At 38.3% G+C, this 14,837-nt stretch overlaps 1 protein-coding gene across 3 annotated transcripts in view; it reads left to right on the forward strand.

The window, feature by feature from the left end:
• Nucleotides 1-12,743, forward strand: part of Arih1 (ariadne RBR E3 ubiquitin protein ligase 1) — a 114,163-nt gene extending 101,420 nt beyond the window's left edge. For 2 of the 3 annotated variants that reach the window (XM_029565063.1, XM_029565064.1), the window contains 3 exons: nucleotides 5,892-6,152; nucleotides 8,212-8,324; nucleotides 9,393-12,743. In XM_029565063.1, the coding sequence (XP_029420923.1) occupies nucleotides 5,892-6,152; nucleotides 8,212-8,324; nucleotides 9,393-9,477 (459 nt within the window). In that variant the 3' untranslated portion in view covers nucleotides 9,478-12,743. The remainder of the gene's footprint in view (nucleotides 1-5,891; nucleotides 6,153-8,211; nucleotides 8,325-9,392) is intronic. The other variant, XM_008836442.3, reaches the window with a different exon arrangement.
• Nucleotides 12,744-14,837: the final 2,094 nt, after the last annotated feature.

Genomic DNA, 14,837 nt, shown 5'->3' on the forward strand with positions numbered 1-14,837 from the left:
AAATAGGAGCGGAGAAAAAGGCAAAACAAGTAAGTGAAACTTAACATTCATGTATATATACTGAAATGAAGCACCACTGTCCCTGGTCTATGTGGTGAAATGGATTGAACCCAGGACTTCTTGTATGGTAGGCAAATCCTCCATCAATTGAACTAAATCTCCTACCCTAGTTTCAAAACAAAACAAACATTCTTTCATCTGTTAATACCATGTTATTTGGTACCTCTTCTCCGCTCCTATTTAGTGACCCTTAGATTTGAATTTAAGGTTCATCAGTCTAGAATCTTGGTTTACAAATTATACAGTGACAGTAATGCTTTCTCTGACTTCCTATTTGGGCTTCACTACTGTTGCATTTTTGTTTTAGTTCAGTTCATTGCATCTCCTTTTAATGTTTTTTTTTTATTTAAAATCTTAGCCCTTTTTAATGTCTTATTAGCAAATTGGTGATTGTTTTAAATCATACTGAAGAACAAGGGTATACATTTTTCTGATACCTTTTTTTTTTTTAATCCACAAAGAAAATGTTTATTCCCCATAGGCTGCACTGTATTTTTCCTTATTACTGTAAATCCTGAATGAATAATAGGCCTACTAGATCTAGCCAGAAATGGTATTTAGGACCTCTCTGGTTTGAAAACTCCACCATCCCTGTACCATTATATTAGAGAAATGAATCTTCAATATGAGTTTGCTAGAGACAAACCATATTCAACCCATTATACCAATGATGTATATGATTTATCCCTATAAACCCAGCTACTCTTCATTTGGGTGCTGGTAAAAATCCCTTTTTAAGATCTATAGGGAGGATGGAATATTGTGCATATCTTTTTAAATATATTCCAATGTTTATATACTGTTGCTAGGGTATGTCTTTTTTTTTTCCATTTCATATATGTTAGACTAACCTAGAATCTTATATTCCTATGTGAGTTTAAGGAAAAACTTTACATCGGTGTAATTATTTGGTGGAAATATGCCATTGCATGCCTATTTAAGCCTTTTCATCTTTTCATATGTTTCTTCTCTCACACTCCAACCTAATATCTACTGGGGGGTTGTACTACCAAAAGTATTAGAAGTTTGGTACATAGTCCTGAAGATACCTGGTAGGTGCTTTGTCTTGGAGGCAGTTAACCACTCTCACTGCTATAACAGTGGTAAATGCTTGAATCTTCTAGGAAGTCAGAACATTTTTTTGTATGAAAGGTCAAATAAAACCAGGCCAGGTAGTTTGAGTGTATAGAACCCAGCTGCACTAGAGGCTTAGGAAGGAGGATCATGAGCACAAGGCCTGTCTAGGCTACAGAGTGAGGTTAAAGCCAGACTGCACAATTTGGTGAGACCCTGTCTTTAAAAAAAGTGTAAGGGAGGGATTGGGGAGTTGACTCAGTGGATGAACCACTTGCCCTGCAAGTGCAAGGACCCAAGTTTGAATCCCAGAACCCATGTAATAGCCAGGTGGGGATAATTCCAACATTCCAGACCTAATAATAGGATCCCCAGGGCAAGCTGGCTAGCTAAATTATTCAGAATAAGGAAGTTCTTTGTTTAGGGAGAGACCTCTTCTTAGTAAATAAAGTGAACAGTATTCAAGGAAGATACCCATTGTCAACTTTAGGTCTCTTCATGCATGAATATCATACAAATATACACATATTTAAAGGTGGGGGGGTCATTTAGATGACTCAGGGATCTGAGTTTGATCCCTGGAACCCACAGTGGAAGGAAAGAATTCCTGAAGCACTTCTCCCCTTGTGATGCTAAGTCATAATCTTAAATGAATGACCATTGACAGTGTTCAGGTGACTTTACTTATAAAATCAACTGCTGGGCTTGCATGGCAGGCCAGTTTGCCTCCCCCCTGTTCTAAGCAATTAGTTTTGGGTATTTAGTAAGATATTTTTTCAAACTGTTTTCAAGTTATGATTTCATTACACATTCCATATCCTGGCATTTATTTTTAGTTTTTCTTCTTTGCATTGGAACTTTTCTTCTTTTATACTAAGTTTTAGTGAGAAACAGTTTCAGGATTGTTATGTACGTGAAATCAAGTCCTCTAGCATCCTGTGTTGTAATTTGGCAAATTTACATTTTCCATTTTATTAGGGTAATTTGACAAGCTTGCAGATACTAGTACTTTGTGGGATGGTAAAGTGCCAGGCAAGTTAGTTCCCACATACTGTGTTTTCACATTGATATAATTTGTAAGCACTGGTTCAGTACCTGCCTAGGACTTGAATTAATGTGGCTTTTCCGGTATGTATGCTATAATTCTAACACTCAGGATGTAGGAGGGTGAGAGGAGGAGGATCTTGATTCAAGGCCAGCCCATGCAACACCCCCTCTCAGAAACACAAAAAACATTGTTTTGTTGGCTTTTTAAAGAGGTGTTTTTAGTGTTACATAAGATATTGAAGCATGTGATTGATGAGTCACAGGGTTCAGAATTGATATATTTAAGTAAGAGACCAGTCATAGGTTCTATGGCTTAAATACGTGTACTTCCTTAAATATACACACAACATAGATACTACCTGGGTGTCTAGGCTTTATACCATGGAGAAAGTAGTTAAGAAATAGGGAAGGGTGTGTGTATGTGTGTATATATATGTGTGTGTAGAAACCCTTTAATAGTGATCACATTTAACATTTACTAATCATTTTCTACATATCAGGTATTAGAGATACCAAGGTTACTTTTTAAAAAATATGTCACTTTTATGGGACTTGAGAAGTGGTTCAGTGGTTAAGAGTGCCACTTACTGCTTTTGTAGAAAATCCAGGCTCAGTTCCCAGCACCTGTGTGGCGACTAAGCCACCTGAACTTTCAGTTCCAGGTGATATTATACCCTGTTCTGGCCTCCGTGGGTATTGCTTACACAGGTGCACTTAAATATTTACAGGCAAAACACATTTTTTTAAATAAGGGAAAGGGGGGAAAGTCTGACAGTTCTAGAGATTTATAGTATAATGAAAGAGATCTTTGATGAATTATTATGATATAATAATGCAAAATATATCTAAAGTTAGAAATTGTATTGTTTCTTGGATACTACTTTGTATATTACCAAAAGACAGATTTTACTAAATACCATTATTGTATATAAATATATTGGGAAAAAATATTGGGAGGATAACTGGCAATTGAGCCCAGTGCCTCATGCCTCCCAAGCATGTGCTTTACCATAGAACTATTATCTCTGGCCCTCCATCATTAATATTCTTTTTTGTTGTTTTAATTTTTGATAGAATTATTTCACTGTGCAGGCATGGAACTCACTATGTAGGCCAGGGTGGCCTTGAACTCAGAGATCTACCTGCCTCTGCCTCCCATGTGCTGGGATTATAGGTATGCTCCTCCACATCTGTCATACACCTACCTATCTATCTATCTATCTATCTATCTATCTATCTATCTATCTATCTATCTATCTATCTATCTCTATCTATCTCTAAATTCTATGTGTATGAGTTATGCCTGCATGTACATAAGTGCACCCGTGTCGAGCAATGCCTACGGACAGAAGAGGCTGTAGAATCCCCTGGAACTGGAGTTACGGACAGTTGTTAGCTGCCGTGTGGGTGCTGGGATTCAAACCCGGGTCTTCTGCAGGAACAACCAGTGTTCTTAACCGCTGAGCCATCTCTCCAGTCCCATACACAAATATTTTTAATAGTGCATTGTTGTGTCAGCTCTTTGTTAAAATGCTCCCAGTTATGTCATGAGTTTCTTTTGTGTATTTAAATTTTTTTGTCTTTTTGAGACAGGGTCTCCCTGCAGTTCCCCCTGGCCTGGAACTCTTCTATGTAAACAAGGCTGGTCTTGATCTCATAGAGATCACCTGCCTCTGCCTCCCGAGTGCCAGGATTAAAGACGTTTGCCACCATGCCCGGCTCTTTAAATGTTTTTTAATTTTATGCGTCTTAGTGTTTTGCCTACATTTAAGTATATATGTGCAATGCCTTCAGAGGACCAAAGAGGACATCACTTCCCTTTGGAACTGGAGTTAAGGGATGGTTGTTGGCCACCATGTAGGTACTAAGAATTGAACCTATGTCCTCTATAAGAGCAGCCAGTACTCTTAACCTCTGAGCCATCTTCCAGCTCTCTTTTGTTTTTTTGAGACAGGGTCTCAAAAATCCCTGCCCTCCAAATTTTTCGTGTGTGTGTCTAGATGTACATATGCCATAGTATGCCAGTGGAGGTCAGAGGATAACTCTTGAGAGTTCTGTCCTGCCACCTTGAGGATTCTGGGGTTCAAACTCAGATCATCATGCCTATATACAAGTGCCTTTACCTGCCTTGGACCTTATTTTCTTTATAGTTACTTCAAATCAGATCCATAAATTGGATTTGATTGATAATCCATCCTCTGTAAATTGTACCACCTCTCTTCTTACATCCCTTTTTAAAAATATACCATTTGCTTGATGAAGAGACTAGGACATTTTCTCTTGAAGCTTTCCCCACCTTAGGGATTGCATTGCCTGCAACTTAGTGGTGGTATTTAGCAGGAGAGTCTGTCTCTGTACTTCTTAAAAGTGGTGATTAATTTTACAGACTTGATCAAATTCAGACTCAACTGGAGGGGTATTTCCAGAACTCTTAGTTGATTAGGCTGTGTACTTTCAGTTACATTATGTTAGGAGCTATAGAATGTCTGATTGCCTCCTTGTAGTTTTCTTAAAAATATTTCTGCTTCTAGGGCTGAGGTTGTCAGTGATAAGAATAATTGCCCAGCTTGCACAAAGCTGTGGGTTCAGTCACCAGCAACATATACAACTGCTGCTTGTTTGTTTTACATCCCATTGTATCCTATGGAGCATCAGTGCTATCCAACAGAACATTTTTATAATGATAAAACCAGTCTTTATCATCACTGTCTTGATTTGTTGACCACTAATCATGGAACTGATGAATTTTAAGTTTAGCCAAATGTTTATGACTCCTGGCTGTTGCAATGGAAAATACAGTAAGACTTTCAGAGCAGTATTAAATAACAAAGGTAATTATAAATGACTTTGTTCCCATCCTATTTCATCAGTAAGCCTATCAACTTTCAGCACTTTTAGTTGAGAAAGTGTAATTATGCTCATGAACATAATGTGTTGTTTGATATGTGTACAATGGAATAATGACTAAGTCTAGGTAATTGTCATTTCTGTCACCTTGCAAATCTATCATTTTTTTATGGTCGGGCATTTGAAATTTGCTATTGTTTTGAAATATACAATACATTATTGATTATAGTCTTTTCTTTATACTCCATTCTCTGGTAACATCATTTTACTCTTCTGTGAATTCAGTGTTTTTAGATTCTTCATATAAATTGAGATTTTGCAGTATTTGTGTTTCTATGTAGGCTTAGCATTGTCTTCCAAGTTTACCCATGTTGTTGCAAATGACTGGAATTTCCTTCTTTGTGAACTGTGGTTTCCTTCTTTAAGGCTGAGTGGTTTTCCATTGAATATAAGCTACAATTTCTTTATCCTGTCATTCATTAATGAATTCTTAATTCTGTATCTTGGCTGTTGTGAACAATGCTGCAATAAACGTGGATGTGCAGTCACTTAACATAATGATTTTAGTTCTTTTTGCTATATGCCCAGAGAGTACTGGATCTTATGGTGATTCTATTTTTAGTTTCCTGAGAGACCTCTGTGTATTTTCCATAGTGATTTTGCTAATTTACATTCCTGTCAGCAGTGTACAAGAGTTTCCTTTACTCCACATTCTTGCTAACACTTGTTATCTTTGTTCTTTTGGTTGAAGAGCCATTTTAACAGGTATGAAGTGTTGCTTCATTGTGGCTTAATTTGGTATCAGCTTTTTGTACAATATATATGTCATAATTGCATGATTTTTATTTTTCTTAATGGGTCAGCGATCTAGGGCAGCCCTGCAGAGGTACCTGTTCTACTGTAATCGCTATATGAACCACATGCAGAGTCTACGCTTTGAGCACAAACTATATGCTCAGGTGAAACAGAAGATGGAGGAGATGCAACAGCACAACATGTCCTGGATTGAGGTTCAGTTCCTGAAGAAAGCAGTTGATGTCCTCTGCCAGTGTCGTGCCACACTTATGTACACTTATGTCTTCGCTTTCTACCTCAAAAAGAATAACCAGTCCATTATCTTTGAGGTAAGAATAGTTCCTGAATGGGGGAAAAGACCACCTTCTTTCATAGAACTATTTGGTCTTTCATAGATAAGTTGTATACAATTTTAAATCTTCTCTATTCAAAAAGTATAGCTAAAAAAATACTCCCTATGAGGAAGATAGGAGCAATTTCTACTACTTGCCCAAAACTACATTCACATTTATGTGCTTTAACTAATTAGTTATTAACTGTGCTGGCTCTATAATCTGCCCTAGAGTTGAAATTTTGCCTTATCACCTTTTAGGTCTGTTGACTTGGAGTAATTTTTTCCTCAACGTCCCATAGTTCATTTTGTTTTCTTTTTTGATCTTTGATAAGTTCGAGTTTTTTTTTTTGTTGTTCTATGTGGCTTTTTTTGTGGGAGTCGTCTTTTTGAGACAGGGTCTCCCTGTAGCCTTAACTGACCCGGAACTTGCTATGAAGACCAGGTTGGCCTCAATCTCACACAGATTTGCCTGTCTCTGCCTCCTTAGTGCTGGGATTAAAGGCAGGTACTACCACACCCAGCTTCTCTTTTCAGAGTTTTGTTTTTTGTTTTTTGGTCTTTTTCATACAGGGTCTCCCGGTCAGCTTGCTTGGGACTTGTTATGTAGACCAGGCTGGTCTCCAAACTGAGATCTTCCTGTTTCTGCCTCCCAAGTGTTGGGATTAAAGGTATGTGCCACCACACCCAGGTCTTTTCAGATTTTTTGAGACAAGGTTTTACATAGCCCCAGAGAGCCTGGAACTTGCTAGGTAAATCAGGCTGAATTAGAAGTCACAGAGATTCATCTCCCTCTGCTTCCTAAATTCTGGGATTATGGGATGAGCCACCTACCTGTCTGTTCTTTATTTTATATCGGAAATATTTACCATTGTAGGATATTACGAGGTTTAAGTGAAATAATCCATATAAATTGCTTATTAGGATGTGGTACATCATAAATTTTCAATAAGCACAAAACTCACCTATGTTTTTTGAAGTTAATACGGCGGTTACCTTTGTTGGAGCTGAGATGGCTAAAAAGGGGAGTTTGTAGCAGTAAAAAATTTTCAAGTAAAGATGTTCTTTTAAAATTGATACATGAAATATTGATGTCCGTAGATGATGAATAGATAATAAATGGAGATTTAATGGCAAATGGAGATTTAAATGAGTCACCCATGTAGAGGTGACAGTAATAGGAAAGAATAATGTGATTTTAATCTTGTATATAGTGTGAAATAGATGTATTTGGCTGTATTTTTCAAGTTTTTGTTTCTAGTTTTTCCCAAAGAGCTCCTCTCATACTTAGAAGAGTCCAAAGACTTTCAAATTGTCCTCAGTATTATTCCAGAAGCAATGTTTGAATTTTAAACAGTTTTAAAACTGTTCTGCCGGGCATGGTGGTGCATGCCTTTAATCCCAGCACTTGGGAGACAGAGACAGGCAGATCTTTGTGAGTTCGAGGCCAGCCTGGTCTACATAGTGTATTCCAGGACAGCTGGGGCTACAAAAAGACAAAAAAAAAAAAAGGCCACCACCAACAAAAACTGTTCTGGAGTAGGAAAGAGTTCTGGTAAAAGCCACAAAGAGTTTTTACAAGTATAGTTGAAACCACTTACCCAACATATACTGTCAGTGTTGGGAGCAAGTTTGTAGTCTGCAAACCAGCTAAAATGGTGTATTAGTTACTTTTCTGTTGTGATAGAAACACTGACCAAAGTAACTTATAGAAGAGTTTATTTGAGCTTACAGTTCAGGGGAATTGCAGTCTGTCATGGTGGGTAGGCCTGCTCGAGCAGTAGTAGAAAGCAGAGAGTGCACATCTTCAAGCCAGCACATGAAGCAAGAGAGTAACTGGATATCCTGCAAGGCTTAAGAACTACTCTAAGCTGCCCTCAGTGACATGCTCCCTCCAGGAGAGCCATACCTTCTAAGACCTTCCAAAATAGCACCACCAACTAGGGTCAATATGTCCATATACTTGGACCCTATGGGGGACATTTTCGTTTAAACCACCACAGATGGTTAAACATTTTTGAAACCAGAATTTACGTGATACTCTTTTTTTCTTACAGAATAATCAAGCAGATCTAGAGAATGCCACAGAGGTGCTTTCGGGCTACCTTGAACGAGATATTTCTCAAGATTCTCTGCAGGATATAAAGCAGAAAGTACAAGATAAGTACAGGTGAGATTTAAATCACTGGGGGGCAAAAGTTTCTGCCAGTAATGGCCTAGAATGCCTTAGCGGGGAAGTTTTGTGTGACAAAACACATCTCATGACTGGAATTTGATGTCAGGTTTCTCAGACTATTCTGTCCATTGTACAAGAAGCTGCATAGATTAGAACTGATGAAGTAGAGAGGCCAGTTCAGCCACCTTAGTGACTGATTCTAGTGCAGTTGATCTTTTAGCTATTTAATATCTATAGGGAAGAAAGTTTACAGGGGGCCAGTGACCATTATTTGCATGAGGAGGTAAGAACAGGATGTTGGCTTTGTCCTGGGAATCTTGTGGGTCATGACTATTTGCAAATGAACTATGTAAATGACTTTAGAGTTTTTGTTAGCTTTTATCTCTATGGAAAGAATTAACTCTGCTTTAGAGGTAAACGATACTTTAGGATATGATGCCTTTCAACCTACAGATACAAGACTCTTTTTCAACACAAGACTCTTCCTCCCAAAGTGTTTAACTCATATACTTTTTTAATATTAGAAAACTGGGAAATTTGGAGGGCTTGGTGGTTTGATTCTAACGTCTTGACTTCCTTTGGCAAACTGTAGCCGCTTCATTGTGTTCATAGTGCCTTTACAAAGTTAACAGAGGCTCCATAGACGGGAATAAGTAAATAATGAAACTTCCTGCTTCTAAAAGTCATAGTAGTTTGTAGAACTATGGGTTAGAATCATGATTTCTAAGGCCCTTCAGAACTTGTTAGGACTCTGAAATTAATTTCTAGGATTGGGAATCATGATTTTGAAAGAATACTGTTGGGCTAATAGTATAGCTCAATGATAGCTTGTTTGTCTAGCACGCATAGGACCCTGGGTTGGGTTTCCAGCCTCAAAAGAAAGCAAAAAATTCAATCTTCAGAATGGTTTGAAGCAGTTTGATGTATCTGTATAGTAGTTAGCTGCTTTGTTCAAAATCTGAACAAACTTTAGGGGTGCCTTTAAAAGTAAGTAAATGCCTCTTTTTTTTTTTTCCCCCATCATCAGAGGCTGACAACAAGTTTTTTTCTTTTTGATTACAGATACTGTGAGAGCCGCCGAAGGGTTTTGTTACAGCATGTGCATGAAGGCTATGAAAAAGATCTGTGGGAGTACATTGAGGACTGAGAATGGCCCTGCATAAAATGAACTCTGAAAATTTTACCATCTAGAGTGCTCATGCAATTAAAACAAACACAAACAAGGAGGCACTAAGCCTATCTGACACTGCTGGTCTGTAGTACCAGAATTGTTTTGTTAACGGAAAGTTTAAATTATATTGTAATAAAAAAGGTAGATAAACCATTGTACAACAGTATTCTAGGCCGCCAACAAAAGTGTGACAGACACACTAAAAGCCCTCCAACTTTAACTTGTAACGTAGCTTCATTCTCAAAGCTGACTACTTTTTTTCTTTCTCTTTTTCCTGAGTGTAGTACAGTTAAAATTTCAAATAGCTCCTTGACACTGCTTTTCATGTCCAAACCAGCCATTTTGTTGTACTTTGGTAATGGAGCCCTTTCCCTTCCTCCCCTGCATATACAGATACACCCACACTGACTCACTTTCTTTCATACTCTAAGGTCATGAGTGAATGATGATTATTAGCTACTTGTAAAGGAAATACTTGGGAGGGGGAAGTGGGTAGGCAGCAAGGGGATTAAACAACACAAAAACTTTGTATATGACTTTTAAAACAAGAGGACAACACAGTATTTTTCAAAATTGTATATAGTGCATATGCATGGACAAAGCAAGCGTGGCACGTGTTTGCATAATGTTTAATTACAAAAAATATTTATTCTTTAAAAAGCTTCAAGATTATGTCTATTTGCTGTGCATTTTCTTTCAGTTCACTTTATCTTTCCAGAGTTGGGGTTGGGATAAAAATGTGTTTGTTTAGCACCTCTGGAAGACCTAACTAGAGTGCTTCAGTTTCCCTTTCCTGAGGTCACTTTCCTGAGGTCACTGCCCTTTTTGATGTGGTATGCCTTTTGTTTGGCTGTGGACCTCACACCTTGAATTCCCAGCTCTCTATCTAGAACAGGGAAGTCAAGTTCTGAATGGATGCCATCATCTGTTAGGTTACAGGGTTTTTTTGCTCCGGTTCATGAATGATCCTGCCCCAACCTGCTCCTCCCTGGCCTTGGCACCTCTGCCCCCAGCCCTTGTGTGACCATGTCATGCATACAGCTGTAGGTTTCCTAGGCTCCCCATGACATCTGGAGGAAGCATTGCAAAATTTCTTTTCCTGGTCTTTTTTCCCTGAATTGCTGCTTTGAGCCTTTTAAGATTTTAGTTATGGCTCATCTCTCATCCCTTCTTTCTCTATGTTAGGGTGTTGAATACATTGTTTTCGCTTTAAATATAAATAAATAGCCATTCACTTAGTCTCAGATTGTGAATTTAAAATGGTGGATATTGAAATTGCTTGTGTGTGTTGCGGTGGGTTCAGTTTGAAACAAACACCCCTAGAACACTCTCCCATCCAGTGCATTTAAGTAGAAATCACTGAGTTTTCTTCTTTTCTATTGTCAGCAGATAGGAGATTAATAATGCATTTTAGCTGTGATGTCCATATTTATGAAATTTCTACTAAAAGCTATGTTAAAGTAAAGGATGGTGGTAGTTTTATTAACTATATACCTATTTAGGCCATTCTGCCTGTGGTTTTTTTCAACAGGTCAGCATCCCTAAATCTGTCAGTTTTATACAAGAGTGCAGAGTGAACTAGGCAGCTAGATTAGGAGGTATAACTATTAAACACCAGTTTTGACTGAGGACCTCTTTGTCTTCCTTTAACTGTCCTGTGCCTAGGGAGTGTTTACTATTTGTGAGGCAGCTCCGTCTGCTCTTGCATTGTACATCTTACTACTCCATTGGGAAGTAGCTTCACTTTCCTCTGGCCTTTTGCCTAAGTTAGGCTTTGCTGAATCAACCCTACTTTTCCTTTTAGAAAAGGTTACACGAGATGTACTTGCAACTATTGTTTTCCCATAAAAAATCAGTGAATATTTGCTGAGTATATTATGCTGCTTCCTTTAAACCACTTGTTGCTTTAGGTTCAACTTTCCCTGTTCCTTCTTTCTTCCTTGCCACTTCAGGTGCAAATCTGAACTCAGTGTTTGCTTCTTCCATTTTTCTCTTCTCTCTTCCCATCATCCGTTTGACTTTATTTTGCTTTAAATAATTGCATCAATCTTAAAAAGACATTTTTAAAACCAAGGAGATTTTTTTCTTCAAAGAAAGCTCAAGTAAGTTCCTTTCCCTGGTAACTTTGAAAAGCAACCAGAATTGTTACATGGATATATGTAGTCCCTTAAAATGCTTTGTGTATGTAATGTTTAAAACATAAACCAGTTAACTTTCCACTATGTAGGTCTGAGTGTCCTGAATACTTTTCACATGCTCCCCTTACAACGAGTATCCAAAAGCTGTGTGTGCGTGTGCACTTCACAGGCTCAACCTCACCCATGGAAGAACAGTACATTTAGAGATGCTTTCTGGTTCCAGTTTTGGCATGTGACCTGAGGGTATTGGCAGTTGTGGGTGCACTCCCAGGATGTCAAAGTGAATTGACCTGACTTCTACTTCCAAGCTTTTAACAACTGTCTCCTCCATATCTGACATAATTCCCAGAATTAACTGCTTTTGTTAGTAACTTCAGTGCCCCCAGCTGGGATAGGCAAGCCATATTGTATGACTGCTTCCCTTTTTCAATTAAATCTGTCAGAGGGCTCTGCTTACAATAAGCACAGAGTCTACCGGTGTTGTTGAGGTCAGTTACATTGTCTTTTTGAAAAGTGCATGCTTCACTTGAGCAATTCATTGAGCAGCAGATGGAGTTTCAATAATTTACAATACAATTTTGATCCAAAGCTCAGGACACATAACCATAGTGGTCATATGGAATAGCATATAATATCACCAGACTCTAAATTCTGTGTAATTTGTTGCGATCCAGATTGTATATGTTTTATGTGTGTTTAAATAAATATATTAAATACACATGTGTTATATATACACACATATATAATAGATCGAAAACTGACTGACTTGATTTGAAATGGTTGAATCTGCAGTGAAATGTGTGGTTCAACTGTGATTAGAAGGTGAAACTTAGTACTAAGAGAGTAAGGGGACTTAATGTAATGAATTCTTTTAGCTGCATATCCTGGTATAGAGCACTTGGGGGATGGGATGGGGTGGGTTGGTGAGACAATCAGATCGATAAATTGATTAAATGCTCCTAACCCTGTAATTTTGTGCATAGAGCACCTTGTGCTGTGGAAATAACTGTTCTTAGATTTTCATTGTAACTGGACTGTTCAGGTTGCCCAGAGGGAAAGAACATTCCTAATTCTAATAAAATAAACTTTTATTTTGTTATTCCATTAGTTACTTATGTTTATTTTTAGAGTTGAAAGATGATGACTTAGGTGGATAACAGCCACCTGTGTAATGTGCCTTATTCACTGTTCCTATAAACTCAAGATGTGGTTCAGGTTCTTGCAGGGAACTGTGAATGAGACTGTCCCCAACATTTAACTTGACTGATACCTTCAAAACTTTTCCTGAAAGCTTTCTGGTTTCGGTGTCTTAAACACCGAATTTAGATTGTTGTTTGTATTGTAAGTGATATATAGTAGACGCTTGGTGGGTCTTGGAATTTCAATTTTTGAAAAAATAAGACATTTTAGAAGTTATTCTCAATCGCTAAATTATTTCCCATTACTTCCATTTAGAAGCTGATGTTCCCTATGGGGATAAAGGCAGAACTGTCTTAAAGAAGGTCTCAAAGCTGGAGGTATTTGGTTCTGATACTGTTTATGATGTTATAACCATGTCTAGACTTTAGGACAATTTAGTCTTGCTGGATCTATAGTAGGACAGGTATCACTTCCATTTTCAGACATTCTAAAACAGGTGGAATAAAAATTATGTTGTACAAAAGAGGAAAATAAGGTCAAGAAGATTAAATAACCTGCCTAAGATTCCTCCATTTCTTCTACCCAAGCCACATTGGAACTACCTCTCTATAATTTAATGACCTATCAGTTCAGGATCAGGAAAGGTGGTTTTTAGTAGTGTACTTTTTCGTTTGTTTTATGAGACAGGGTCTCCTGTAGCCCCAGCCAGCCTGGAATACACTGTAGACGAGGCTGGCCTTGATCTCCAAGATCTGCCTGCTTCAAAGACTATGTAAATGCCCATGAGTGCTCCTTTTTAAAGGATTACTGTATTTCTGATCTTTAGTTGGCAAAACTCGAAGCTGATGTGGTCCTGTTTTTACTAGAAATCAGTCATGAATAGAAAACAGTCCTTGCTACCTTGCACCTTAGAGCAGCCAATCCCCACGTAAAGATTACCATGTTATAGTTGAGAATAAATGGTTTTGTGTGTGTGTGTGTGTGTGTGTGTGTGTGTGTGTGTGTGTGTGTGTGTGTGTGTGCGTGTGTGCGCGCGCGCGTGCACAGTTGTTTACTTCCACTATAAAGATTTTGGATAGTCTACTGGAACTTGTTGGAAGGTTTACTTTATAGCTGGTAACTGAAAATGCACAGAACAGTTTACTTTTGGTAATGGGTTTGGATTTTTGTTTTGTTTTGAGACAGGCTTTTGTGTAGCTCATGTTGGCCTAGAACTCCAGATCCTCTGGCCTCTACCTCCCAAGTGCCACCATGCCCAACTTAGCAGATAACTATTTGATTTCAGCATTTTATTGTTGCAACTGGAAAAGTGGTTTTGTTTTTAAGGCAAGATCTCAGCACTGTAGCTCTGGCCAGCCTCTAACTTACAGCTTTCTTCCTGCTTCTGCCTTCTGAATGGTGGCATCACAGGTGTGCTCCACCATACGTGTCACCTTTTAAGCTTTTAAGAAGATAACTAAGCATAAAAGGAAAACTTTGGTTCCTTCAGAAACAGGAAGATAGGTGGTCTCAGTTTTTTAATATTTCTTTGTGAAAATTAGTATATATTTGATTCATCTTAAGGAATGTGCTTCTGTTTTCCAAGGTGAATTAACCAGCCCAGAAGTGCCCAATTGGAAATCAGTGCTGACTGAGTAAACAGGCAACTTTGGGATTTTTATTTATTTGGCATAGGGGGGGTGTGTGGGGACTAGAAACCATTATTAAGGCAGCTGTTGCTGATCTCTAAGCACTTAATGGGAGAAGTGATCCTTCCTACTTTTTTTTGGGGGGGGTGTCTTTTTGAGACAGGGTCACCCCTGTAGACCAGGCTGTCCTTGAACTCAGCGATCTGCCTGCCTCTGCTTCCTGAGTGCTGGGACTAAAGGCATGCACCACCATGCCCTGCCTCCTTACTTATGAAAATAAATTTTTCACTGATAAGGTTTGGAGCCATACATTGGCTTACTTAATGGTTGTAATCAGTCACATTGGAAGATAGCACCCATAGGCATCCTGGGATCTCAAACTTGGATGCATACCTAAGCCAGGTAAATAGGAATAGAATGCCTCTGTAGA

This window comes from Nannospalax galili, unplaced genomic scaffold (genome assembly GCF_000622305.1).
Source record: "Nannospalax galili isolate Female #2095 unplaced genomic scaffold, S.galili_v1.0 scaffold54, whole genome shotgun sequence".
NCBI classification, from domain to species: domain Eukaryota; kingdom Metazoa; phylum Chordata; class Mammalia; order Rodentia; family Spalacidae; genus Nannospalax; species Nannospalax galili.